At 32.4% G+C, this 27,324-nt stretch overlaps 1 protein-coding gene across 1 annotated transcript in view; it reads left to right on the top strand.

The window, feature by feature from the left end:
* Positions 1 to 27,324, top strand: part of Klhl1 (kelch like family member 1) — a 249,133-nt gene that overhangs the window by 74,121 nt on the left and 147,688 nt on the right. The window contains exons 2-3 of the mRNA XM_070001950.1: positions 10,198 to 10,380; positions 16,857 to 16,993. Of these exons, the coding sequence (XP_069858051.1) occupies positions 10,198 to 10,380; positions 16,857 to 16,993 (320 nt within the window). The remainder of the gene's footprint in view (positions 1 to 10,197; positions 10,381 to 16,856; positions 16,994 to 27,324) is intronic.

The raw sequence follows: 27,324 nt of genomic DNA on the forward strand, positions 1-27,324 counted from the left end.
CACATTTTAAATGCAGTGTATTTCCATTATTTTGAACTTTTTCGACTAAGTATACTTATATTTATGAGCATATTATATTTTTACTAATTTAACAATCTATGCTTTAGTTTAATTTAGAACCATTTATAAAATTTCAAATTGAGGCAAAGAAAATCTTCAGTGGTAGGAAGAAGTGAAACAGTAATTATATAGGACCAAAGTGGGTAAATACTTTTTGTAATTTATTTTATTGTCCTTTATTTAAAAAATGACCTGGTTACAGTGATATGAATATTTTATTTTGTTATATTTCAAGATGAAGAGAATTATTTTTGTTTCATAGCTGCAATAGTAAATAAGACACCTTTTGTTTTTGATGTTATACCAGTTTATATCTCCAGTGTAATTACTATAATTTTCTCATTTTAACAATGTATCAGAGAAAAATAATAAATCAATAACCAGTGTCCCTTCCCTAAGAAAATTAACTCCTGCTTTAATGTATTCTGATTAATTGAAAAAAATTACACACACACACACACACACACACACACACACACACACACACACACACACACACACATTTGTTGGTCATGGAGCTTGAACTCAGGGCCTGGATGCTATCCCTCAGCTCTTCAGCCCAAGGACAGTGCTCTACCACTTGAGCCACAGCACCACTTCCAGTTTTCTGGTTTTTTGTTTTGTTTTGTTTTGTTTTATTTTTAAATTGGAGATAAGAGTCTCGCAGACTTTGCTGACCGGACTGGCTTTGAACTGTATTCTTCAGATCTCAGCCTCCTGAGTTTCTAGAATTACAGGTGTGAGCCGACAGTGCCCAGCTCTGCTTAATTTAAAGAACAAATGAGAGGTTATGAATTGGATAGATACTCTTGTTATGGCTCAACTTTTTGGAATTACGGTAGTAGAACTTGAGGACATAAATATGCTTGTGCATACAGATTTTTTTTGCATACAGATTTTTGAATAACATTCAAACTTTCTTACTATCTTAAAATACATGATACTTTCATCATAATTTGATTTTTTAGTTAATATCCCATGGCAATAACACAAATTTCACACATAATTAACATTTTTGTCTAGATTTACTCAATTCTATGTTCAAGTAAAATTGACCTTTAATACCAATTTTAAAGATAGATTCACTTTTGTTTTCATATCTTATAGGAATGGGTAGAAAGGTATGAGGAAGGAGAATGTGTTTCATAATTCAAATATTAAAATATTAATCACCAACTGCATTGTATTAAAATGATATTACAAATTTATCAAAATTCCAAGAGTATCTTAGTAGCTGGCTTTCTTCCTCGAATTTGTTTTCAAAATTTTCAGCATTTGAATGAGATTTTCACCTATCCTGGTCATTCTGAGAACTACAATTTTCACTTAAAGTTCTTGAAAATATTTAATTATGTAATTATAGACATTCAAAATGCATGTAGAACAATTAGTCATACCCATAGATTATGAATATTGATTAACTATAGCAGTAATAGTAAAGTAATCCAAATAATAAATATTTTTATGATTATAAATACTATTTTTGCTCTATATATTCATATATAATAATCATTGCTATTATAATTATGTTATGATGTGCACATGGGATTTGACATGGTAAAGTACTGTAAAATATATATTAATGTAGTAACAAGCACAAAATCAAAAAGTTTTGATGACATTCTAACAGACAAATCAATTGATATTGAAATTTTGAATGTCATAAAGCTATAAGTAAAATTTATTATTGCTATTATTATTAACTTTAAGTAGTTGTACAAAGGAGTTGCCAGTTAACAAAGCAGTTTATGAACACAATACATCTGGATCAACATCAGTCTTTCAGCATGCCCGCCTGCATCGCCATATCCACACCTTCCCTCTCTCTTTGTAATTTTATAGGATATATGTTGGATTCCTGTCTGCATTTTCCCCATCTTGTGCTCTTAATTGGTCTAACACGTTCCCCTTGATGCACCCTACCCCTTTTGAGTAACCATATTCTGGTTTTATTTTGCTGAACTTCGATTTTACCTTTTTAAGGAATTATACATTCTGAGATCTCCCTTTGTTTAATCTACCATTTTGATAATTTATAAATTATACACCTTTTCATATTCTAGTTTGCTTACTTCAATGTGTGTGTGTGTGAGTGTGTGTGTGTGTGTGTGTGTGTGAATCTCAACACTTGTTAGAGAAATCCTTACTTAAAATAGCAATTATCTTACAAAGTAAAATTGTACTCCAAAGCAACAGTAACTACTATATGCATTTTTCTTGGTTCTAAGTAGCAATACCTGGTGGTTGAACTTAATCCATTGTATTTCCATCATCTAAATACCTCTCTTGAGAGTTTTAAAAAGATTTAAAAATGAGTCTGCTAGGTACAATTGAAATGCTGGCTTATGCTATGAGAGTAATATGAGTTATAGATGTTTTCCTTATTTAATATTACAGTACAAACTGACTTATTTCTTTTTAAAATTTCTTCTCTTTTCATCTTTTTGGTTTGTAAATTTACCATTTTTCAAATAATGATGTATGATTTTAATAAAAATAACATGTACAACACAAACATTGTAAATAAAAGCATTCTCACTAGATTTAAATTTTCTGACATATACAGTAAATTTTTAGGACTAAAACCTCATTATCTATTTATTTAAATCAAGCCATCATTCATCCTATTCAGGAAATAATTCTTATAGTGCCAAAGAGCCACAGAAATATGGCTGATCCTGTTTGACACACTAAAATTATTGTTTAATATTTTTTAATCAAAACAAAAGCTAAATCCTGTTACTTAAATGAAACAAAAAAACCTGACTGCTTTCAAGTTTATTTTGCCACTTGAAATCTGTGATTAGTTTCTGATGTTTAGCACTTCAATCACTATTTCTTTAATAGAATGAATGACATAATTTCATTGTGGTTTTCCATATTTAATATATATTATGACAATTCACAGTTTTAGTATTAGTATTTCATATATATCTGTATCTGTATATCTCTATAGGTATATATATTTCTTATTGTATTACTTTACAATTTTCCGAAATCCATTATAAAGATATTTTCTTTTTCTTTCTTTCATTAGCCCTGTAAGATGTATATTTCACATACATCAATAACAATCCATAACCCAAATATTTTCTAACCATGATCCCTGTGCTAGATAGTCTGTTAGCCTTTGGGGTTATAGATTTGATTGCTTGTTTTTCCATTGTTAGATGTTCTGAACAACGCATTTTTATGTATGTTCTATAAAATTGAAAAACAAAGAAAATGATCAATTAAATAAACAAAGAACTTAACTAACATCTTCTATGGCATATATTTCATATATTCACTCCATAAATAGTTGTTGAAGTCATAAATTATGCTACATAGTAAAACTGTATTTAAGTCCCAGAGTAACTCTAACCCTTTAAGCCACAGAATGTAAAAGTGAATGTAAAAGTTAATGTCAACATGTTTCTGATGTTCTGACTACAGAAAACTGCATTTAAATATACAGAGAAAAGCATTAAGATGTACTTTAGGAGCTGGGTGCTGGTGGCTCCTGCCTGTAATCCTAGCTACTCAGGAGGCTGAGATCTGAAGATCGCCATTCATAGCTAAGAAAGTCTGTGAGACTCTTACTTCCAATTAACCACCAGAAAACTGGAAGAGTCCCTGTGGCTCAAGTGGTAGAGTACTTGCCTTGAGCTGAAGAGCTTAGAGATAGCTTCCAGGCCCAGAATTGAAGCCCCACAACGAACCAAAAATTAGAAATAAAAATAAATAAATGAAAATAAAAATAAATAGAAATCAACTCCAAGGGATTTTTTGTATTGTTTGCAGTTATTTAATCTTTTTTCTTTCTTTCTTACCTTTTGGTTTATTCCCTGTTGTCACTGTTTATTTATTTCTATCCCTTTGTCTTGTAGATATGTTTATCCTATTTTGGTAAGAGAAGGAGAAATCACAGAATCGGTGGGACTAAGGACAAACCAACTCAACAGTGATATGATATTCACCATTTAGTATGATACTAACTAGACAATATGTTGGAAATGAACTTGACAATTTGTGGGAAAGGGAAACTGGGGGGAAAATGGGAGAAAATGAGGGAGGGGGTAACACTGCAAAAAGAAAAGAAATGTACTTCCATTACTCATGTAACTGTAACCCTCTGTACAGCTGTACATCACCTTTACAATAAAACAAATTAAAATGAAATCTGAGGATCATGGTTTTAAAATCCACCTTTACAGAGAAATCCAAGAGACTCCTTTTCCAGCTAACCACCAGCACAATGTTGAAAGTGGAAATACATGTAGCTTCAATAGTGGAGTACTGTCTTAATTAAGAAAAAAAATAAGAAAAGAATAAACCTGCAAACATGAGACCTAGAATTCAAGTTTTAGTAGTGACATTAAAAGAATAAAAGTTGAATTTTTCTTTCTTTTCTTATTGTTTTCTTGAATATTTTATTACCTTTAAGTAGTTGTTCAAAGAAGTTGCCATTCACTAAACAATTCATGAATGCAGTGCAACTTGATTAATGTCACCTTAGTCAACATTCTCACCAACTCTTCCACCTCACTCCTTTATATTTATGTAATCCTGACAGGAAATATTTTAAAGTAATCACCATACTAAAATTCTAATGTCTTTTTTGTCAGATTAATAACAATGGATATTTGATGCCAAAGAAATTAAAATAATAAAACCTAGCTTAAAATCCATGATTGTTCTGATGTGGCAACTCATTTTTGAATGAATTAGAGATCAAGGAGAGTAAATTCTCCTCATGTTTGAGGCCAGATAATGATTTTCAAGAGACAATCAAATAAAAACACTACAGTATATTAAATGACCTTGAAGAAAATGACCTATTCTTAAACATGAGAGAGAAACTTAAAATTACAAAACTTTTAGAGGAAAAAAATGAGCAAACTCAGAAAATTTAGTGTGCAAGGTTACTGTCTACTCTGTCAATACTAAATCAGTTACCGTAATTTCTAATTTGTCAGAAAAGTCTCAGGTCTGTATTATATGCAAGGTTGCTTAGTGTAGTTACATAGTAACTGAAAGTAAGCAGCCTTCGAGTTTGGAATAATTCTCTCAAATACTTTACCGTTTCATTTTATTTTATTTTAAGCTCTATTATATATATACATATATTTTGAAGTTGAAAAATATTAAATTATTTTGAAATTTCATTTAATTTTTTGAGAATAATGTGTTGATCTAGATGGAATCTTTGTCCCTTTACTCATTAAACTATGCTGGAGCTATTTTTGCTGATCTATGCTGCATATGTTCAATTTTAGACCATATTCATGTATTCTGGTTTCTACATTCAAACAGTCTCCTTGGGGAGAAATGTAGCTTTTCGTAGCAATCTATAATGCTGACTCAGTTCTCCTTCAATTCATGAGTCGGAATATTACATACATTCATGCAGATTTAGAAGGTCATCCAGAGCTACATTTTGTAGCATTCGATTTTGATGTTCTGATGTTTGGAAAAATTCTACTTTGATTTCTCTGCCTGTCTGAGTCTGAATTTCTTAAACACAAGTTGAGAAATTACCATATTTGGGAAGTAGTATTTTGAAAACTTGAAAAAAGCAAGCATATGGTGTAGCAAAGTCTGTATTAATTACAAATATTTACAGGAAATTTTGTAAAGTCTAATGAAAACAAACATCTTTTTATATAAATATTGTAGATGACAGAAAATATTAAAAATGGTAATAAATTCAGTTTTTTATACTTATCTACAATTTTTTCTAAGATGTGCCATGAGCACAGGAACATCTTCTGGAAACAAATTTATATGCTTTCTTACATAACAATAATGAATAGATTTTTAGTATGTTTACAAAACATTCAAAATGTTGCCTAGAAATGGTACTAATTATTGGATTTTCTTTCTCAGAAAAGAAAAAAAATCAATTAATAGAATATTTGCCAGACATATTACTGGTGTTATATAATTATATGTGTTTCTCAACTAATTCCAATTTGCTTGTGACTCATGATCTTTCTGACATAAACTTTCACTTTTAGTTGCTAGTATTTTTATTTGAAATGTTTCTGTTATGCTTAAGAGACTGGCCTATAATTTTCCTCCTTGAAATATATTTTCAAGTTTTATTATCAGTGTCATATTCCACTTCATAAATAAGGTAGAAGATATGTTATCTTTTTATATTTAGCAACACCTAAAGAATTCTGCTTGTTACTTTTCACTGAATTCATTCTGAAGGGTGGGTAGATCTACATTCATCATGTAATATATAGTAAAAAGGACATTTGGCATATAAAGACATAAATTTATAAGAAGCAAAGTAAAGTTTCTTGAGTAATGACAAAATCAGAATCATCAACATACCCATCACCCCAAACATTTATCAGTTATTCATGGTAAAGCATTCAAAGTAGTCTTTTCTAAAGATTTTATGTGTGGTTATTTGCTGCAATCTCATCCTCCACTGCAGGAAAACACTAGAATTTATTGTTCCAACCTCACATTCTACACATTGACCAAAATGTCTAGTCCTAATTGCCCTCTCTCCTCCCTCTCCTCTGCTAACCAGCATTCTACTATCTACTTTCTTTTTTTTTGTTGTTTTAATTTAATTTAATTTTATTTTATTTGAGAACATACTGTACAGAGGGGCTACAATTACATGGGCAGGATAATGCATACATTTCTTACCAAGCATTGCAGCCTCCTCCTTTGTTTACCCTTCACCTCCCTTCCCAGCCTCCCCCCTCCCCCCACCCAATTATACCCCCCTCCCCCCCCCAACACCGACATTGTAAAGTTGGTTTTGACATGACATTTTGTACTTCTCATTGTTGCAACAGGTCCACCTGAATCCTTAAACGACTTGTTTGTCCCCATCTCCTCCACATGTTATACTGACATCAAATATAGTGAAAGCAGGGGTTACACTGTGGGGGAGGGACATACAAAGCAACAAAGAAATAATCTTATAAATGTGTTAAAAACACATGCATGAAAGAAACGAAAACATTAAAATACGTATTTAAGGGTTCATTTTCCTAACATCACATTATCTGACCTTTTCCGCTTGACTCATACCTATACTAGATATTGCAAATAAGGGAAACCATGGGACCTATGCTTCTTTGGGCCTGGCTTACTTCACTTAATATAATTTTTTCCAAACCTTTCCATTTCCTAACAAATGGGGAAATGTCATTCTTTCTGATGGAGGCATAGAATTCCATTGTGTATATATACCACATTTTCTTGATCCATTCATCTACTGAGGGGCATCTGGGTTGGTTCCATATCTTAGCTATGGTAAATAATGCTGCAATAAACATAGTTGTGCTGGTAGCTTTAGTGTGGTCTTCTTTGTAAACATTTGGTAAATGCCCAAATGTGGGATTGCTGGATCATAGGGGAGATCTATGTGAAGACTTTTGAGGAACCTCCATACTGCTTTCCAAAGTGGTTGAACAAGTTTACATTCCCACCAACAATGAAGTAAGGTTCCTTTCTGTCCACATCCCCTCCAGCATCTGTTGTTGTTAGAGTTCTTGATTTTTGCTGTTCTAACTGGAGTGAGGTGATATCTCAATGTTGTTTTGATTTGCATTTCTTTTATGGCTAGGGATGTTGAACATTTCTTCATGTGTCTATTGGCCATTCTTCTTTCTTCTTCAGAGAAGCTTCTCTTTAAGGCTTTCGCCCACTTATTTATTGGGCAGTTGTTTCTTTGAGGATTTGTTGTTGGGGGGTTTAATTTTTTGAGTTCCAAGTATATTTTAGATATGAGACCCTTGTCCGTTGTATGGCTAGTAAAGATCTTCTCCCAATAGGTGGGCTTTCTATTGATCTTGCTAGCTATGTCATTTGCCCTGCAGAAGGTCTGCAACCTTATGCAATCCCATTTGTCCAACCTTTCTTTGATTTGTTGTGCTTCCGGGTCTCTATTCAGAAAATTTCGGCCTGAGCCAAGGAGACCTCGGGTTTCTCCTATTCCATCCTGTAATGTTTTCAGAGTGTCTGCTTTGAGTTCAAGGTCTTTGATCCATTTGGAGTTGATTCTGGTGCAGGGTGATATATAAGGATCTAGCTTTAGTTTTCTACATGTAGTTAACCAATTTTGCCAGCACCATTTACTGAAGAGGCTGTCTTTCTTCCATTCTATTGTTTTAGCTTCCTTATCGAAGATTAGATGGCTATAGGTCTGTAGGTTCATTTCTGGGTTTTCAATTCTATTCCATTGGTCCTGAGGTCTGTTCTTATGCCAATACCAAGCTGTTTTGATTACTATGGCTTTATAGTAGAGTTTGAAATTTGGTATTGATATTCCTCCAGCAGTGTTCTTTCCGTTGAGGAGCGTTTTTGCTATTCGGGGTCTTTTATTGTTCCATATGAATTTTTGGATTGCCTCTTCTATTTCCTTGAAGAATGAGGGTGGAATTTTGATAGGTATCGTGTTGAATTTGTAGATAGCCTTGGGAAGTATTGCCATTTTCACGATGTTAATCTTGCCAATCCAGGAGCATGGGAGGTTTTGCCATTTTTTAAGTTCTGTGTTGATTTCCTTTTTCAAGATTTTAAAGTTTTCATCATAGAGGTCCTTCACTTCTTTGGTTAAGTTAATTCCTAGGTATTTTATTTTTGTGGGGCTATTACAAATGGAGTTGCTTTCCTAATTTCAGCCACACTTTTCTCATTGTTGGCATATAGAAAAGCCATTGATTTTGGGGGGTTAATTTTATAACCTGCTACTTTGCCAAAGTTTTGAATTAGCTTGAGTAATTTGGGAGTGGAGTCTATGGGATTCTTTAAATACAAGATCATGTCATCTGCAAAGAGGGAGAGTTTTATTTCTTCTTTCCCTATTTGGATCCCCTTTATGTCAGCATCTTGTCTTATTGCTGACAAGGATGCCCACTCTCTCCACTTCTCTTCAATTTACTATCTACTTTCTATGAGACTGACTTGTTTTGATTCTTTTTTTTTCAGCCTAGACAAAAAAATAATAATAGAGAGCTTTTACTTTTCAGTAAACATAAAATGTAATAAAACAGGATCTACAAATTTTGTCCCATTATATTTGAAAATAAAACCACAGCCATTGCAGTGGATGCAAAGATATGTGAGGCAGAAATTATTCAAAGAAGGACATGCTACTGTACAGGCTGGGGGTACTGGTACTTGCCTGTAGCTTCTTGAAGGATCGTGTCAGCTGAACAAAAGTTTCCTCATTTGTACTCTTCTGAGCTGCTCCCTCTCCCTGCTACCAATGCTTGATTTAGACACTGAGATATGTTTGTTTGTGTAGGATAATTCTGAATATGATTCTCATTCCTGTTGTCCTTATACAACTGACAGTCTTTAAGGTAATATTGTATAATAATGTCTTGTCAATCCTACATCTTCCTTCTTCTTTGTCTTTTTCTTTCCTAATGATTTGTCTCTCCAATCATGCCCATCATTCCCAATTGCATCATTCTTTGTCTTATTCATTTTGGCTTATTTTTCATAAGATGTATATAATTATTTCTATATGTTCTATCCACTACCATTAGATTCACATTTATTGCCAGCCCAGCATGGGATGATCCACTTATAAAATAACATCTTATCATCTGGGGTTACTCAAACCAGCAACTTTTACTAATTTTAGCATCATGATATCTTTAGTATCATGATGTTTAGATTCTCCCTACAAGTAAGATCACTCAGTGTACATTTCTGAATTTGAGTAGTATAACTTTGCATAATGTTTTACAAGTATATTCATTCTGCCACAATTGTCAGGATTTCATATCTTTTATAACTAAATAGTTCTCTGCTTTGTCCAGATAGGTTTTCTTCAGCACATTTTAACATTTCAGTGTTAATTAATTTTAGAATGAGAATGCTAATGATTTGTGATTTCTGTGACATTTTTACGTTTACCAATTTAATATACCAAAAACACAACCAATTTTTAAATCAATCCTAAATCAAGGAAATATATGTTTTTAAATTATCTTTATTGTTCCCTAGAAGAAATATTTAAAACCAATGCTTATTTTTCACTTGTTTCATTGGATTTGCATATAAAGGGACACAAGGTAACTTTCTAAAAATTTCTGACAAATGTGATTATCAGTTTCAGATCTTACTGGCATTCTGTAAACATATATATTGTCTTGTATGTGTGGTTTACAGGTTGTCTTCAACTAGCCATTCATTGGCCCCTCAAAGTGATTTGGACTCCAATAGTTCTGAAGAGTTCTATCAAGCAGTTCACCACGCAGAGCAAACATTTAGGAAGATGGAAAGTTATTTGAAGCAGCAACAGCTTTGTGATGTCATTCTTATTGTTGGGAATCGAAAGATCCCTGCACACAGGTAACGTCCTTTGTCATAAGAGGAAACACACATTCCTATGTTTAACATAATACATGTGTATGTCGAAGGCAGATATTTCTGATCATAGTAGTAAGAGTGTACATTGCTAGCAGATCTTTGCTGTGCTATTATTTATCTTTTGGGAAAACTTACTACATCATTTTCAACAGTGAACTACTTTTATGAAATTAAGAAAATTATATATTGTTACAATCAAAATCTCTTATATTTCTTATTGGTAAATTTAGATTATATATAATTTAGATTATATATATAATAAATTTAGATTATATATAATTTAGATTATATATAATAAATAATAAATTTAGATTATATATAATTTAGATTATATATAATAAATTTAGATTATATATAATTTCAAAATTTACCTAAAAATTCATACTAGTGCCTTTATGTTCATTAAAATTAATGTAAGCCCTAGCTGATATAATTTTGATATAATTCTAGCTGTTTAGGAAGTAAGGATCTGAGGATTGAGATTATTAGCTTTTCATCAAGTAGATCAAAAGCCAGAAATGGAGGCATAGAGCAAAAGATAGAGTGCCAGCTTAAGTGAAGCAAAATGCATGATACCAGTATTGGCCCTCACACACAGAAAACAGTGAATATACGGCAACATTTTTCAGGCCCAACATATATGACATTTAATACTCTAGGGCTGCGAAGGTGGCTCAGTGGTAGAGTTCTTGCCTTGAATGCATGAGGCCTTGGGTTCGATTCCTCAGCAGCACATAATCAGGAAAAGGAGGAAATGGTGCTGTGGTAAAGCACTAGCCTTGAACTGAAGAGCTGAGGGATAATGACTAGGCCCAGAGTTCAAGCCCCATAACCCCCTCCCCAAGGGAAAAAAAAAAAAAAAACGAATAAAATGTTTCCAGGGGATCTGATTCTCAGCTCTTAGACTGTAATCCTAACTACTCAGCAGTCTAAGATCTGAGAATCAGATAATGGTTCAAAGTCTGGGCAGACAAAACTGAGAAATTCTAATCTACAATATCAGAAAAATCCCAGAATTATAATTGTGGCTGAAGTGATAGAGTGCCACCCTGAAGAAAAATCCAAGCAAGAGTGAAAGTCCTTGAGTTCAAGCCCAAGTACCAACACACACACACACACACAGAGAGTTATACTCATTCCTCAGAAAAGCCCAAGTACCAACACACACACACACACACAGAGAGTTATACTCATTCCTCAGAAAGAACTTTTTATAATGTTCTTTTAAATGCATTACTATCAAGCAATTGGTTAAGGGTAAAAGTAATAATTGCAACAATCTATTTTATAACACTTTACTATCTTAAACAAAGTAAAAATAATCTGTATGAGTAACTTAGATACTAATACCCAGGAGTAGGTATATAGTATGACTTATTTGTGCCAATGAAAAGTGTGTTTGCAGAAGTATCTTTGAATAGAAAGAATTACCCTATTATTTTTCTATTTTATTACATCTAATCATTCCTCTCTCACTCAATTTAATAATTTGTACCTCAGAAAACAATTGGATTAGAGAAGGTAAATTTTGTTTTATTTCATTTTTTCCCAACTTGTGGATATCCTTTTAATTTTGTGATAATACTTATTATTTATTTTATTATTATTTAGAGCAACATGCTTTGTACTATTTAAAACAAACATTTCTTAAGCATACCCTACCTATTATCAAATCTCATCCATATATGTAATGCCTAATCATGAAATATGATGATTTTCTTCATAAACTTTTCAGTATATGAAAGGAATTATGAACAGTCTATATAGCAATTAAGAGCATTATTATAGTTACAAACAATTATAAACAAATATATGGTCTGCTTTCAAGTGTAACAATAATTTTAAATAGCAATTTCACATCAATTCACTTGGAAAGAGACAGTTCCTGTTAGGCCAAATGTAGTTTAGGGGCAAATTAGAGCTTGAACAGCTCCTTAAGTATTCTGAAAGATTTTCTGAGAAATTATGTTTGAAATCAATCTAGTAAAAAAGTAATGCTGGCAATTTACAGGATAATGATATTATGAGAATATAAAGAATTTTTATTTAAATATGTGGTTGCAAAAAATATAGGAATATAAACTTTTCTATAGACATTTTATATTGGAAATAAGAGATTAAACCATGAATATGGCTCAAAGATGATATAAAAGACCTAGAAAACCAGTAGGAAAATGTGGATCTGAAATACAATGTATAGTTAGAAGCTAATATAACTTCTTGATGAGTAAGAATAACAAAAATAAACCTAATAATAATGATCATTGTTATTATTCCACAAAAATTAATTCTCATGGTCTTAATATGTTCTTAGTCCAGTTTGACTTATTTTGTGCATGTCTTAAAGGAAAGAGAAACTCATATTTTTCCACTGTTTTCTCAAAGAGTTATAAAAAAAGAATTAAAATTTTACCCAGAATATCTGCTCCATAATTGATGTGCATGGGATTCAAACCCAGGCAATCTGAATAAGAAGGTACTCTTTTTGACAACCTCAGGAGACTATACCACTATTTTTATGATATGATATATACTTTAAAAATGCACAAAAGATAGTTATTATAAAAAACAAATGATAGATGAAGATGGTCTAGTTAATTTAGACATGAAAATTAAGTGATATGAATGTAAAAGATGAACTGAAAAAATCTTGAAGATGAGTTAAAAGAGGTTCCCTCTTAATACTCACTTAAGTCTGGAATTGATTTATTTATAGAATGTCCGTTGAAGAAAGAAATATAGACTAGGGCACAGGAAGCAACAAAAATTCTGTTAAGTGAACTAAGTCAGGCTCAGAGAGACAAAGGTGACATGCTTTCTCTCATATGTATAATCTACAATTAACTCAAAACTATAAGTACATATTTTGGGTAGTATGCATGTATACACAAATGTGTCAGCTGAAATATATCAGATTAAGGGGAAAATTCAAACAGTACAATTCCTCAGTAAGGCAAAATCATAGTTCAACTAAAGTAAACACTAGGAAACAGGTACTTGAAAGGTGTTGGAGGGGTGGTAGAATGATAAAAAAAAAAAGAAGAAGGGAGGTATGTAGAAGAAGGGGGGTAAAAATTTCAATGTATGTCTTACAAACTGAATTAGAATTAGGGAAGGACTGGTTTGGGAGGGATGGATGAAAATGTTGAGAGAGATAACACTGATAAAGAGGCGTGTGTGTGTGTGTGTGTGTGTGTGTGTGTGTGTGTGTGTGTGTGTGTGTGTGTGTGTGTGTGTGTGTGTTTGTGTAGACCAACCTCCCCAGAAGTTCCGAGGCATGGCAAGCTGCATGTAATCACATATTCTAGTAGGGACCAGCCCATTGATCCTTGTGCCATCCATCATCACTATTGGATCTACCCACAGATCTAGAGGGAGAGTGATGTTGAGGCTGGAGTCTCAAGGGAAAAGAAACAGAAGCATAATAACTATCAGGAAAAGAGGACACAGCTATTGTTTGGCCAAATGCAATTTTCAGAAAGAACAATTAATTAACTTACTGTTAGGATTTCACATCAGTGCTCTGGAGAATGGCTGTAGTTCACAAAGGGCAACACTAAATAAATATATCCTATTCCAGGAGCAGTTTCTGCAAATATTCTGGATACAAGTTACATTTAAGTCACCATAACAATAATTATTAAGTTAGTACTGAAAAATGATTCTTCAAAACCCAATGTGAAGGCACAGTTTAGAGGCCTGTGAAATCCACATGGTAATGAAAGGGTCAAGGCAGAGAAGTGGAAAAAGTCACTGAATCAGGCAGTAAGACGAGATAAGAATGTCTGCACCACTTTCTAAAAAATAGATTTAAAGAAGTAGGAGGTTAAAAATGTCAAACACTGTCATAAATTGAAGTGGAACTTTAAAAACGTTAATAGATTTCTGAGGTTATAAATTGGTAGTGACCTTAATAAGAGATTTTCTAGAGAAGTTGTGTTCATATACTTATTCATGCAGTATTTGCTCTTGCTTCTCTTGCACTAATAGAAGTTAAATATGTGCATGTAAAAATACCAGTTTCTGTTACTCACTAAACCCCTCCTCTCAAATCTAATTCAAATCTTATGCATCACTAAAATGCAACACACAATTTCTGCCAATAATATTACTGACTTAATGGTATTTTATATTACAGTGGTAAGGAAATTTTATTTAATGATTACTTTAAAATTGAATACTGTAGGGCATAAATTAACATATATTATATATATACTACAGAATGTGACACTCTTGATTGCGTGAATTCAAGTAAGTGAAATTCATGTTATATTTCTACTTATTCCTGTGAAAAATACATGACCCCCAATTTATAATAATAGAATCTGTATTATACAATATTACATGCAGTGCTTTTGCTGAAACTTATTGTTTGATATTTATTTATTTATTTAGTATAAAACAAATATGTGTGAAGTAAGTTTTTTTTTAGTTTGGTATGTGTTGAGGCAATGTTATTTTTATGTAGCTGCATTAAAGCTTGAATTGAAATTAGGTATTACTTAAGGACTAAGAAATTTAATACTAAAATGTTATCCTAACTACTAGTCATAATAAAATATTTAAAAGCATATATCCCATAATGGACTTCAAAAATATCTAAAGAAAGCTTTCACTGAAGAGAAGGAATGTCTCTCTTTATTTGAATTAAATTTAAATTGCATAACTTGTATTTTATATAAAACAAAACACAATAGATAAATATGTAGAATAAATAATTTTAAAACTAGCCCTGACTAAAATTAATTAAAATTCAATAACAGTATTCTATATTGATTTTTCTTCTTTTTTATCACATAATTTTGTTAAAGTAAAAATTACATTCAATATTTGCACTTGCTTTGCTTTTAAATGTGGGTTTCATACTTAGTTCTTTTGACAAGCCATTGTCAGTCTTGAATATTTCCACTTTCTGAAATAGCGTTGCCTACAGTTGTTGTTTTTCTCTACTTTTTCCTGCTCCAGCTCTGTCATCTGATTGTTTTCATCAACCTACCCACTACTCACATATACAGTCACATATGCACACAATTATATTTTCATCCTGTACCAAACAAAAAGATATTTCTGTATTTCTAAATTCAGCAATTGTAAAGCATAGTCATTAATGACCATGAACTTAAAAAAAATCTAATTTTCTTGTTAATAAGATGTAGTAAACACTTGATATTTTAAAATTCATACAGCAACTTAAGATGTCTAAGGCACACAGGAAACATATAACTGCATTAAAGTAACACTGAATAAATAAAATAAATAAAAAATGTAATAATTGGTCAAAAAACTAAATATACAAGCAATAATGTAAACATAGAAGTACTTATGAACAAAATTACCTAAATGTGAATAATTCTCCCTTCTTTGCTTCTTATTTTCAGGGGAAGGAGAAATAATGTTATACAACTGAATTTTATACTATATGAAAAAAGCTATAGAATCTAGATCATGGTCAAGAATAAGTTATGTCAATAGAAACCAACTTAAAGATGATTCATGTTCAAGTGTTCAGAAAAAGGCATAAATAAAACTATATTCAGTTATATAGATATTTATAGAAAAGCTAGATCGGTTAAGTAGTACAGTAGAGACTATCAACAGATTTGGCAAAAGTCAAGTAACTACAAGAATGTATCAGAAGAAAATTTGAACCTAAAATAAATATGGCACAACAACCAGAGAAGCATTTTTAACTGTAGAAATTCAGATGAGTTGGGGAATGAAAATATTTACAGATAAATCTCAAAATTTAATTGAAAAGAATTAAGCAATATTTCAAGAAGCTGAGTAATCAAAGGCAGAATAAAAACTAAATAAACCCATCTTGGTCATATCACAGTTAAGGGATTAAAATTCTAAGAAAAAGAGGAAAAAAATGAAAAAGTCTATTAAAAATAATGGACTTTATTTATGAGAAAAAACAATAAAAATGAAAGATTAGTGTAGTTGAAACTGAATCTAGAAGATAATGAAATTATATTAAGTCTTTAAAATAAATCTAATTAGAATTGTGTATTAAGTGCAATTAGCTTTTATGAAGTACTGTAGCTTCTGCTAAAAAATATTTTTAAATAAATGAAAGCTTGGACAAGGTTTGCTTTTCAGACTTTCATTATAAAAAGTACTGAAAAAAATTGTTCTTGATGTTTGTAGAAGATTAAGCTGATTTTTCCAAAATAATGAGGGATACAAAAGATAATGAAGAATAAGATGAAGTAAATAAAAGGAGTCAAAATCTCAATATGAAAGAAAAATAAGATTTTAAATGATGGAATGAAATATTCTAATGCTCTGTGAAAAGGTGGAGGATAAATTTTGAGCTGGTTAGTAAGTCAGAAATCCAGAAGGCAATCAACAAATGCTACATATTGGTAGCTCTGTTCTTTGCACTGAGTTCTGATTAATATAGTGATTTTCTGTTTAACTTTTATGAGTTAAATTAGATCCTGTGACTTTTTCAGGCTGGTTCTGAGTTCCGTTTCTGACTATTTTGCGGCCATGTTTACAAGTGACGTTTGTGAAGCCAAGCAAGAGGAGATCAAGATGGAAGGCATCGACCCCAATGCCCTCTGGGACCTTGTGCAATTTGCATATACAGGTACAGTGAGAGAATTACACGACTTCACTGATGTCTTATCTATTTCAGCTCATTGCCTTTGAATAAAGTGTAAAAGTTTTACCTGAATCTTTCAATTTTTTCCCATGAACAATATCCAGTAGGAAGACAAAAAGACTTAATATTTTCATTTGTCACTGAAACTTTTGTTGTATATATACATACATGTATACTACCCTCTTTCCCAATATATTTAAAGTTGTATGAAATAAATAAAATAGTGTAATGAAAATGGTAATTAAATAGTTTTAAATAAAATGTCTCTGTGTTCAGCATGTCTGAAATACCATAGTAAAGTCCTTAAAGCAGGCTGAGATAGAAAAGTGGACTGAATTTTATAATATTTCTCATACCAAAAACATAAGAGGTAGCATTCTGAACATCAGCCATTGGAGCTAATGCTTAATGAAGAGAGTGAATGAGGCTGAGTGCATTAGAATTCCATTTATTTGCAAGTATAACAAAATAGAAAAATGAAGCCAGTACCATTTTTTGTTTTTATGTTTTTGTTATAAAAAAAACTGTACAGGGGGGATACAGTTACATGAGTAAGGTAATGAATACATTTCCTATCAAACATTGCTACCTCCTCCTTTGTTTTTCTCCTATTATCCATTCCCTCCCCACCTCCCCAACTCTTCCCTCCCCCACCAAGTTGTAAAGTTCGTTTTCAACATAGTGTCTTATACATCTTAGTGTTACAATGGATCAACTTGTATCCTTATTTCAGCATTTTGTTACTTCCCTTCCCCTCCCCAAATTACAGTAGCATGTTTTTAATAAGGGGGAGTGAGATGGGAAGAGTAATAGAAGGGTTGAAGTTGATGGGAATGCATGGTTTATTGTGCATACCTATCACAATAAATCTTCTCTTATATTTGGTAATAAAAATAGAAAAAAATGATGATGACTCTCATAGGGGCTGGATCTGGGTTGAAGTTGATAGGAATGCATGGTGTATTGTGCATACCTATTACAATAAATCTTTTGTATTTGGTAATAAAAATAGAAAAAATAGTAATGATGACTCTCATAGGGCTGGATTCACAATTTTTCGAACTAGAGTAAATTTAAAATACAAATTTATTTGTTCAAAAAGAAAGAAAGAAAATGTGCCTTTAAAGGTACTCAAAGAAAGAGTTAATATTTTGTTTTTGGTAGTTCTCCCTTGCTGTGTTGAGATAAAACAATATGTAATTGTTATTGAATTTCATTCTAAGAAATCCTTAAGTGATAGATTAGTACAGAAAGGAAATAAAAATGTTTCTATGTCCAAACTTGCTTAGAATATTTGGGTGGTAAAAGGATCTAATTGTCTTTTCCTTTAAAGATGTGTTACTTTCACATTAAACCATTCACAGACTATTTCATGTGGAGTCTGTAATCAGTTGACAGAAACAATGAATATCTTTCAGAGTTCTGAAAATGACTAGCTTTGGTGCTTTCCCTCTATTAAGATGACATTCTATTTGTCTTTACACAATATAATATTCATTGCATTCAAATGATTTTGTAAACTTTGTAAGCATTTGTCAATTGTTTCTCAGTATATAAATATTATCTGTGTCTCTGAAAATGCAGTAATAAATAAGCCATTTGTTTGTTTTGTAGAAGCTCACTGCTCAAGTGGAAAAATAATATTTAGATGGAGAAAATTATGTTATAATACCAATGTTTAGGAGGAGTTAGAAGACATTAATAGTGCTGTCCAGAGCATTAGTAGTGATTTAAATCATTTCAAACACATCTCCATGACTCCTAAAGGAGAACAACCAGGGGACATAGTACCCTCTTATGAGTGAAGACAAAGCAGGCAGTACAAATTGATGGTATGTTTTCTGTATGCAACTAATCTGGGTTTAATTGTGGAAAACCCTCTGAGATTAAAAGAGTTACACAGAGTATGGTCTCATTTTCAATGCACAGGATCTTAGTTGGAGGACCTGAATTTTATAACATTTCTCATACTAAAAAAATAAGAGGTAGCATTGTGAACATGAGCCATGGGAGCCAAAAGGCCTGTTTGAATTTGTCCTTTTGAAGAAATTATTATATTATTATACCTCTGTTAGCTATGTATGTTTTAAAAAGAGCAGTTAATATATTCTTAGTGTAGAAGAGCATTATGAAAGATAAGTACAAATTTTGTCTCAATGATTTTTTAATAATATCTTGATAAATCAAAATATTTGTGGTACAGTTGGCTCATGAGTGGTTTCATAAAGATATGCCAGGAAGAGTTAGAAATACTGAGTTCCAAGGTTAGTCTTGGACAATAAGTCAGACCCTAGTTTAAAAAATCTGATTTTTCTTTGGGTCTGGCCTAATTCACTTAATATAATTTTTTCCAAGTCTTTCCATTTCTTAACAAATGGGGGCTGTGTCATTCTTTCTGATGGAGGTATAAAATTCCATTGTGTATGTAAACTACAATTTCTTGATCCACTCATCTACTGAGGGGCATCTGAATTGGTTCTACATCTTAGTGGATGGTGAATAATGCTGCAGTAAACACAGTTGTGTTGGTAGCTTTAGTATGGCCTTGTTTGTGAACATTTGGGTAAATGCCCCAAAGTGGGATTGCTGGGTCATAGGGGAGCTCTATGTGGACTTTTGAGGAACCTCCACCCTGATTTTCAGAGTGGTTGGACAAGTTTACACTCCCACCAACAATACAGTAGGGGTCCCTGTGGCCACATTGCCTCCAACATCTGTTTAGATTTCTTGATTAGGGCCATTCTAACTGGGGTGAAGTGGAATTTCAGTGTTGTTTGTATTTGCATTTATTTCATGGCTATAGAAGGTGAGCATTTCTTCCTCTTTAAGTTTTTAGCCCACTTATTACTCAGGCAGTTGTTCCTTTGAGGATTTGTTGGTGGTGGAGAGAGAACTGGAGGTGTGTCTCAAGGTATACGGCCTAGTGATTTCAAGGCCCTGAGTTCAAACCCTAGTACTTACAAAATAAATAAGTAAAAACCAGTAAATCAAGAATCTAGTTGGGCAGCTTCATGGAATAAAGACACCAGAACTTACACTGAATTCAATTCTGCTGAAGCAAAAGGGTGGGGAGGCTGAAAGGTAAAGGTATGTAACACAGTGATCCTTTGTGTTCTTGGTAAATTAGTTTTGGGAAAGGGACACTCTATTTTTTCCCATGTTTATGGTAACAGCTTCACACTTTACCCCAAAATGTGTCCTCTTAAATTTGACTCCTTCCCTTCCACAAAAAATGGAGAAAAGGGAACTGTCTCTCTTGAGGATAACTGTTTGAATATAGGTTTTTCAGGTCTTTGAGAGAAAAACATTCAATTCATAAGATTAGCAAAAGGTGTGTTCTTTTGGTTTGTTTGTTTGTTTTATCCCAGAAAGAGTAGGTCAAAAGTTTACAATTCTAACTTCTAAAGTAAATGCTCTAAGAGAGGACTAGTTCTAGAGGCACTCCAGTTTGAAATCACCTAGAAAGTGAGCAATGCACAGAACATGAGGATATGATGTCTTATATATTTTATTACACATTTTATAGACTGAAAATATGTGGGCAGTTTATGTATAAATAAAGGCATAACCACAAAAAATGCTTTAGAAATGTTTGATGTTTCAAGTATTAATTGATATGATCATCTTGAAGTGAACATATATTTTTGTATGTTTTTAATTTGCATGAAGTCACAATTATTTTATGCAGTGTGCAAGACCTCTGTACTTCTTAATGAAACCTTGTCTATGAGATAAAATAACTTGCAAAACATCAACAGTGAGACAATAGGTCTGTTATTACAATATGAACAGAAGAACCTGAAATGAATGATTTTTCTCTCATACTGCTCTGCTTTGGTAGAGTATCAATCATGACAGGAGTCCATTGGAGTGACTTTTAATGGTCTTGTCCTCAAAATATGTAGGTACCTTAAAAAGACTACCAAATTGTAATGTACAAGCTTGTTCTGTGATTATTCTGTAGTTCCTTGCTCCCCCTACCAGCCACACATATGCTAATGCTGGCTTCTTGCACACAGAAAGAATACCTGATAACTTAAATATATTAGGTATAGCTTATAGATTCTGGTCCTGCGAATACATTGAATGGCAATCAGGTTTTATTATATTCCTATGTGTATTCTGCCCTATATTGAACTCTAGAAAACAAAATGCTGAACTCCATACTTATTCTGCCTTTAACATATTATGAAATTGACCACATAGTATATTTTTGGGGTAAAGATAACTATTTTATTTTATTTTATTTTTTATCCTTTGTCAGTCATGGGGCTTGATCTCTGGACCTGGGTGCTGACCCTCAGCTCTTCAGCTCAAGGCTAGCTTTCTACTACTTGAGCCACAGCACCACTTCCAGTTTTCTTAGTGTTTTATTGGAGATAATAATATCATGGCCTTTCCTGCCCAGGTTGGCTTTGAAACACGATCCTCAGATCTGAGCCTCCTGAGTAGCTAGGATTACAGATATGAGCCTCTGGCACTTGGCAGTTTTTTGTTTTGAATACATAGAAAGGCTAATTTTCCTTCTTGAAATTGGTACATATGAGAAGTAATTTATTGCTGGTATGTATGCATGTGTGCATGTGTGTGTGCATTCATGCACATGTACACACTGAATTTTCAATTTCAGCCAAAATGGATAATGTAAACAAAAATGTGGTCTATTTCGAATGATTCACTTCGGTTCACTACATTTTAAGGTTGTCATCAGACTGATAGGAGACTCTTTCTGTTTATCTCTTACCTAATTCCTACTATTCTGACAACTTTGAAAATATACTGTGTTCATAGATGAAGAAGGAAATTGAGTTCTAACAAGTACAGGAGATGGAAATGTAAAGTTATCAACAAAGTCATAAGTCCTGTACAGAACTGATAAGGACAAGGTTGAAGTAAACAAAGCTGTCCATCTAGTCCTACTATTTAAAAAGAGAGCTAGAAAATTAAATTTCCAAAGAGACATCCTTTAATCACATCAAAGAGTAACATATTTGTAACCAAAACAACAACAACAAAAATACTTTTGTGTGCTATTAAAGCTAATTAAGGCCTGTACATGCAAAGAAATGTTGATAGCTTCTGCTTACTTCCAAATATTTGAATGCAATAAATAGTCACACATAGGCACTGAGATATTAAATGTTCTTCTTTAATATTAAAAAGTATACATCAATATATTCATCCTGGACTTTACCCTTTACAGTCCCTTGAGAGATTTTTATTATAATTAAAAGTAAATTATTGCTTCAGTTTTATTACTACTTTAATTCAAGTGGCATGAATTATGCAAGCACACTAGCAGAATATTAGTTTTAAAGTTTGGGCTTTAGTAGATGGAAAACTCTAACTTTAGCATAAACGAGAAATAGAGCCTTCAAAACTGTTTCATGTGCTATTATAATTACACACCATTTAAAAACATTAATTTAATTAATCACCACATCTTATTGCAAAAACTTGCACGTTCATTAAGAATACAAGTAAATATAGTAAACTAAAATCAAATCGGTTTTGATTACAATTACATTCCATTTTTTCTATCATTTTCGCAAATAATCTGATTTGCCTGTCTGAGTGCAAGTGGTTTAGTGCTCTGCACATGTTCATGTAAAATCAAAAATCATTTTAAAATCAACTTAGACAAAATAATGATAGCCTATATTATGGAGTATGATGTATGTGTTTTTGTTCTTGTTATTGAGAAAAATATGCACAATACTTAACAAAGAGAGTACAGAAAAAGATCTACTCATATTCTGAGATAGTCTAGATACCTACAGTGATGAAATTGCTGATTAATTTCTTACTATCTACATAAGGAAAATTTTTGTGTTTCTTTTTTTCCCATTTTTTGTGAAAATACCGTACAGAGGGGTTACAATTACATGGGCAAGATAATGAGTACATTTCTTATCAAGCATTATTGCCTCCTCCTTTGTTCCACTTCCCATCACTTCCCATCCCATCTTCCCCCCCCCAAAGTTGTAAAGTTTGTTTTTCGACATAACGGCTTGTACTTCTCATTGTTGCAATTGGTTCACCTATATCCCTATTTAAATGATTTGTTTTTGCCCTTCCCCTCCACAAATTATACGAACATCAACTGGCACCAGTTCATTTTAAATCTCTTAGGATTGAATGTAATTGCTTCTCTCAGTCTTATAAATGACTTTTTTTTCTTTTAATGCACTGATGCATTTATTTTTGGTGTTCTGATTCACCACTTCATTTCTCAAGGAAGACATAGGACATTTAAATGTTTAATTTTTAATTGTTTTGGTGGTATTATGGATTGAACTCAGGACCCAGTGCCCAAGTAAAAGGCACTACCACTTGAGCCTTGGGCTTAGCCTTTTTTTTTTTTTTGCATTAGTTACTTTTCAGTTTTCATCCTGAAGCAAAACCCTGAGTCTTAGAAAATACTTTGGTGCACAGAGCAGTGTCACACATCTGTAATCCTAGCTACTTTGGAGGCATAGATCAGGAGGACTATTATTCAAGGCCAGCCCCAGCAAAATATTGCCAAGAATCCACCTCAGTCAATATGCTATGCCTGATGATACATGCATGTTATCCTCCCTACCCAAGAAGCATAGGTAAGAGCATTGGGCCTGAGGCTGACCCCAGGTACAAACAAGATGGAACCTGAAAATAGCTACTCATGTAACTTTAAAATATCTCTACATTGGTTGATAAGATGTAAGGATGGAATTGGATGCCATTGTATTGATTATGCATTCATGCATTTTTTATTTGTCTAAATCATAGAGTTGATTGACTTCTCAGGATTTTCTTTCATTTCTATTACACTTCCATAATATGTAGAAACTTCATTACATTATGAATGAGGTGGTAGTATGCAGTGCAATTCAACATCATTTACCCAATATTTACCTTAGCCATCATTAGGATTGATATTTATTTATTTGTTTATTATTTTTATTTACTTTTTATTTGTTATGGAGCTTGAACTCTGGGTCTGGGTGCTGTCCCTCAGCTCTTCAGCTCAAGGCTAGTGCTCTACCATAGCACTAGCAGAGCCAGAGCACTACTTCTGGTTTTCTGATGATTTATTGGAGATAAGGGTCTCACAAACTTTCCTATCTGGGCTGGCTTTGAGCCATAATCCTCAAATCTCAGCATCCTGAGTAGTTAGGATTACAGGTGTGAGCCACTGGTGCCTGGCTAGGATTGATATTTAAATACAAGTATTATGAGATGCACAGCTCAATGGTCATTCTTTTTGTTGGATATTTAAGCTTATTAAGTAATTTTAATAGTTTATGAGTACCTATGTAATAATTACAATTTTTGATCAAGTTACTTAGACTTATGGAATCTTGAGAACCTTAGATGTAAGACAGTATAGGAGACTTTCTAGAAGAAATTTCTTTTTTTGATGAATGCAGATTTTTAATAATATGTATTTTTATTGTAAAGATACTGTGCACAAGGGTTACAGTTACATGAATATAGTAATGAGTATTTTCCTTTCAAGCATTGTTACCTCCTCCTTTGTTTTTCTTTTAAGGAATACATGAATTTGAAAATGAATGGTTTTACATAGTGTTTGAAATATTCAGTTATAATATTCAATCACTATGATTGTTGGAATATGTCTTTTGATTAATTTCTTCACATCCTTTGTACAATCTTTGATAAAATCTGAAGATGAAGTCTGAGAAATTGAGAGGAAAGGATCATTTTTTTCACAAACATTGATCTTAAATCCAATATCTTTGTTTCAGTATTACATTATATTTATTTCAAGTGTATGTTTTGAATCCATATACATATCTAGTAGTAACTGTTTTAGGCCACATATTAGGAAATGTAGATCTATTAAAATTGAAATGTTTCTGTTGGTTGAATCAAGCTCAAATTGTGTTGTCCAGGTAATAGTCTTCACTCTTTCTCTCCCAGGATGTTTTATATATCAATTCTAACAGTGTACATTAAACAAAGAAACAAAAACAGATACATATGTTCTCCATTTAATTTAATCTAATAAATCTGTGCCTTGAAAGTCAACTTTGTACAAAGTTATGGATTTTTTCCATTAATAGCATTCATATTCTTGTGAATTAACATTTAAGTAACCTTGATGCTTGACCCATTTCTACCTTTTTACTCTATACATTTGTCAAAGAAATGTTGAGATCCTAGGTGTATAAAGAAATAAACTATGCATCAGGGAGCTCAATTTGTGAGCATTCAAGCGTAACATCTTCTATTATTCCATTCCTGCCTTCTGGTTTTTGAAAAGATATCCTCCCATTGACTTATTTTTAAGTTAAAGAATGAGAATATTATTAGCTTCATAGTAAGGCAATGTTATAGCCCCAAATTCACCTAAAAAATTAACAACACTTTAAGAATATTTCCACATATAACTACAATAATATAATATGTTTCAAAAGAATTAAAGGAAATAATTTTTATATATTTCTATCATAAAGAAATATTCACAGTAGGGGCTGGGAAGGTGGCTCAGTGGTAGAGCGATTGCCTTGTATGTATGAGACCCTGAGTTCAATTCCTCAGCACCACATAAGCAAAAAGAAAAAAAGCCAGAAGTGGCGCTGTGGCTCAAGTGGTAGAGTGCTAGCCTTGAGCTGAAGAGCTGAGGGACAGTCCCAGGCCCAGAGTTCAGCCCCCATGACCAGACCCCGCCCCCAAATTCACAGCAATAAAAATAATTCATCTTATTTCAGTGTTATATAATGTATGTAAGCACTATGAGATCATGAAGAGTCCCATCAGTATATAAATTATTTGTTTTTATGTATCAGGAAAAATAAAATAAAAATAAGACAAAAATGTAACTAATCAAAAAATCTTTATGGAAAGCCAGGAATTGGAGAATGCCTGAACTAAAAGGCTTTTATCTTTTTCTTCATTTTACCCATTTAGGTATTACATAATAGCCTATGGGATGATCTTCTCCATATTCAGTGCATGATATCTATACATTTTGTTGCCTCTACCATTAGAAATCCTCTCCAAGGTACACTTAAAGAAACACTGTAGTAGTAGCTTTACTGAGAGATGCTATTCAGTTCAATCAAGTTGATAGTCAATACTAACCATTACAAATGGTGATCTAAAAATAAGATAGACACACTAATAGGTATGTATTAATCATTTGTTAAAGCCATTTTTATCCTTCAAATGATACATTTATAGTATTATGCTAACTATGTCTTTTACATAAATTTTATGTAACAGTAGTATGTTTAAACTTGTCAGTGATACTAGTCATAAGTTCTGGATGTTGTATTTATGTATCTGTAAAATGTGTGAGATATATGTCCTCACAAAATATTTACAGTTAATCAGTAACCTCTGAAATATTTTAAATGCATCTGTGAAGTCTATCTGTGCATGCTGTTTTTAAAATTATCAGGATTAACAGAACAGAAGCTGTACATATGTAAGTTGCATAAATTACTAAATATATATGTTTGTGCATATATAGGGGACATTCTATATCTTAAAGAAAATGAAATATAATAATATAGGTTAATTAGTTTGATTTATGGGTATGCTTATGTCAAATTTAGCTATATGTATGTGTGTATGTTTAACAAATTCTGTGATTTTTGTATTCAGGACTTTATTGTTAGATTGCTTGCTTGGTTTATACTTTACTATTTGAGTCACACCTCTAGCTGAGCTTTTTGCTCATGAATTGAATAACTAAAGATAGAATCGCAGATTTTTCTGCCAAGGCACTCTTGGAACTTAATCTTCTAACCTAGTCCTTAATATAGTCTTGGAACCTAGTCTTCTAATATAGTCCTTAACCTAGGCTTCTAAATACTTAGGATTTGGTGAGCTACTAAGCACCCTGTACTTTTGCCTATTTTTATCCCCACATTAGACACAGGCAACAGTAATATGACTTCTGTTACAGCAAATTACTTTAGCTTTTCTAGGTTTTTAATCAAGTTAAATCATATGGTATCTATTCATTGGGAGGAATGTTTTATCCATCATCATTTTGCACTTAGAACAATTAATCAAGATGTTTCCTATCTCATTTTTTTCAATATTGACTATGATTATCATTTTAATTGTATGATAATAAAATATTTCATTCAGTAGACATATTCCAAATTACTAGTCATTTTTCAATACATCTGAGTTGCTTTTAACATTACTCCACTGTAAATTACATTCTACAAATATGTATTCACAAAGCTTCATAGTAACACCAACTTTCCATTCACTGGCAGCAAACACATAGGAGTGGAAAGGGTGAATTAAATGAAAGTTGAGAGAGCAAAACTGCTTTTCACAGGAGATGTGTGATT

Source organism: Dipodomys merriami, unplaced genomic scaffold, assembly GCF_024711535.1.
Source record: "Dipodomys merriami isolate MVZ:Mamm:240054 unplaced genomic scaffold, mDipMer1.0.p SCAF_6, whole genome shotgun sequence".
Classification (NCBI taxonomy): domain Eukaryota; kingdom Metazoa; phylum Chordata; class Mammalia; order Rodentia; family Heteromyidae; genus Dipodomys; species Dipodomys merriami.